The 3,116-nt window shown below is 50.8% G+C and overlaps 1 protein-coding gene across 1 annotated transcript in view; it reads left to right on the top strand.

Moving 5' to 3' along the window:
- Positions 1-804: 804 nt before the first annotated feature.
- The window catches only part of LOC130586859 (regulating synaptic membrane exocytosis protein 3-like), a gene marked incomplete at its 3' end in the record, with an annotated part of 5,907 nt that continues 3,595 nt past the window's right edge, over positions 805-3,116 (top strand). The window contains exon 1 of the mRNA XM_057387774.1: positions 805-1,024. Within this exon, the coding sequence (XP_057243757.1) occupies positions 805-1,024 (220 nt within the window). The remainder of the gene's footprint in view (positions 1,025-3,116) is intronic.

The following is a 3,116-nucleotide window of genomic DNA, read 5'->3' as shown; positions in this document are numbered from 1 at the left end:
CCCATCCCACTGGAATGGGGCTCATCCTACACCGATGGTTTTATGAGTGCCAGGGTTACTGTGGTGGCACCAAGGATGTTGTGGAGGCAGCTGGGATGCTGTGATGGTGCCAGGGATGCTGTGGTGGTACCCAGATGATGGGGTAGTACTGAGGATGCTGTGGTGATACCGAGGATGCTGTGGGAGTACCCTGGGATGCTGTGGTGGAACCCAGGAATGCTGTGATGGTACCCAGCATGCCATGTTGGTACCCAGGATGCCCTGGTGATACCCAGGATGCTGTGGTGATACCGAGGGTGCTGTGGTGGCACCAACGATACCCTGGTGATGCCCATCCCACTCTCCTGGCTGCTGCGAGTGCTCACACCCCACGGGGAGCCAGGGCAGGGCTGGGTGCTCACCCCGGGGGTCCTGACCCTTCCCGCACCAACCGCTGCTCCCGTGGGTGGGGAACACCCCGGAATGCACCGGGATCATCCATCCCAACCCCTGGCCATGCACAGACCCCCAAAATCCCACCCTGGCAGCGCTGTCCGAGCACTCCCAGATCTCTGGCACTCTTGGGTGCTGCCCATTCCCTAAGGAACCCATTCATGCCCAAAACCCTTTTCCTAATATCCCAAACCCTGTAGGTTGTACCCCAGATTCCCAAATATCTTGAGGGCGCTGCGGACATCACGGGGGTGACACAACCGCTGTCACCCCCTCATCGCTGCCACCATCCCCAACGTGTCCCCGCCTTGTCCCCGCAGCTGATCCCCGGGGGCAGCAGAGCCGGCGCCGGTGCCGGCGGGCGCGCCCACCATGTTCGACGGCGATGCTGGCTCGTCGTCGGCGCGGAGCGTGGTGCGCAGCTCCAGCATCAGCGGAGAGATGTTCGGCCTGGAGAAGAGCGCGCGCGGGAGCGCTGACTCCGTCGCCGTCACCGCCAGCAAGAAACGGCGCTCCAGCCTGGGCGCCAAGATGGTGGCGATCGTGGGGTTGTCGCAGTGGAGTAAGAGCACCCTGCAGCTCAACCAGACGGGTGAGAGGATGGTGTGGAGGGCGGAGAGGGGGTTTTGGGGTGGCCGTGTGAGGTGGAGGAGGATGAAAAGCGCAGATTGAAAAATGGCGGTGAAAAATGGCAGAGAAAAGTGGTGGTGAAAAAGGCACAGGAAAAAAATGGCAGCTAAAAATGGCACCCAAAAAAAATTGCGGTGGAAAAATGGCGGTGAAAAATGGCAGAGAAAAGTGGTGGTGAAAAAGGCACAGAAAAAAAAATGGTGGCTAAAAATGGCACCCAAAAAAAAAAGGCGGTGAAAAATGGCACCCCAAAAAGTACCTAAAAAATGGCAGCTAAAAAAATGGTGGTTAAAAATGGTGGCAAAAAATGACACCTAGAAGTGGCACCTAAAAATGACATCCCCAAAAAAATACCTAAAAAATGGCGGCTAAAAAATGGCACCCAAAATAATCACCCAAAAAAAAATGGACGTTGAAAATGGCGGTGAAAAATGGCACCCCAAAAAGTACCTAAAAAATGGCAGCTAAAAAAATGGCGGTTAAAAATGGTGGCAAAAAATGACACCTAGAAGTGGCACCTAAAAATGACATCCCCAAAAAAATACCTAAAAAATGGCACCTAAAAAATGGCACCCAAAAAAATGGAGGTTAAAAATGCCACCCCAAAAAATACCTTAAAAATGGCACCTAAAAAATGGCAGCTACCTAAAAAATGGCAGCTAAAAAAATGGTGGTTAAAAATGGTGGCAAAAAATGACACCTAGAAGTGGCACCTAAAAATGACATCCCCAAAAAAATACCTAAAAAATGGCGGCTAAAAAATGGCACCCAAAATAATGGCGGCGGAAAATGGTGGCTAAAAAATGGCAGATAAAAATGGCAGCTAAAAATGACACCTAAAAAGACACCTAAAAAAATGAACCTAAAAATGACACCTTCCCCAAAGTAAACCTAAAAAATGATACCCAAAAATGATACCCGAAAAAAAAGACTAAAAATGATGTCTAAAAAATATATAAAAAATGAACCTAAAAATGACACCCCCCCAAAAAAAAACCTGAAAAATGACATCCAAAAATGACACCCTAAAAAATACGACTGAAAAATGACACCCTAAAAAAATACACTAAAAAATGACACCTAAAATGACACCTAAAAAAATGAACAGAAAAATGACACCCAAAAAAATGACACCCTAAAAAAATCTGATTTAAAATGACACCTAAAAAAGGCACAAAAAAAGGACACATTTAAATGACACCTAAAATTGACACTTACAAATTCACATTTTAACCTCTCCCCCGGTATTTTTCCAAATTTCCCAACCCGAGGCAGGGATGTGGCTGGAGCTCTGCCCAATCCCAGTGTCCCCAGTAACTCCCAGTCCCGGCTGCGTGCGGGAGCTCGGAGAAGAAAGGATTTACCCCGGCTCCGGGAAATATTTAAAAGATTAAAAATATCCGTTCTCAGTGCGCGGTGGGGGCAGCGCAAATCTCCTTTTCGCGCAGGCTTAATTTTTTTTTAATTTTTTTTTTTTTTTTGCGTTTTTTTCCCGCTTTTCGCCGGCGTTCCCGCGATTCAGGAAAGGAAGGGTTAACCCCGGAGCCTGAGTGGCGCTGAAAGGGTTAAATTGTCCCCCCCAAAAAATAAAATAAAATAAAAAATTGGTGCAAATGACAGGAGAGGGGACAGCCCCGGGTTTTCCCGTGCCAGCGGGACAAAGCTGGCAGTGCCACCTTGGTGACACCGCGGGGACCGGGGACGGTGCCAGGGGTGGCTGCCGGTGCCACCTCCCCCCTGCTGCTGCCATCTGCCACCGCCTGTGACACTGGGAGGGGACATCGGGGGGTGTTGGGGCCGTGCCCACACYTGTGACATTGAGGAGTGCTGTCACCCCTGGCACGGGGACAGGGGCACAGGGTGGTTTGGGAGGGCAAAGGGACATCAGGGGATGTTGGGGCTGTGACATTGTGGGTTCCTGTCACCCCTGGCACAAGGACACGGGGACAGGGACATGGGGGGAGGTTCGGAGGGCAAGGGGACATCAGGGGGTGTTGGGGCTGTACCCACACGTGTGGCATTGGGGGGTGCTGTCACCCCTGACACAGACGGGA

Source organism: Malurus melanocephalus, unplaced genomic scaffold, assembly GCF_030028575.1.
Source record: "Malurus melanocephalus ecotype Western Australia unplaced genomic scaffold, MMel_1.1 scaffold_1365, whole genome shotgun sequence".
Taxonomy (NCBI): domain Eukaryota; kingdom Metazoa; phylum Chordata; class Aves; order Passeriformes; family Maluridae; genus Malurus; species Malurus melanocephalus.
This window is presented reverse-complemented; position numbering and strand designations above follow the sequence as displayed.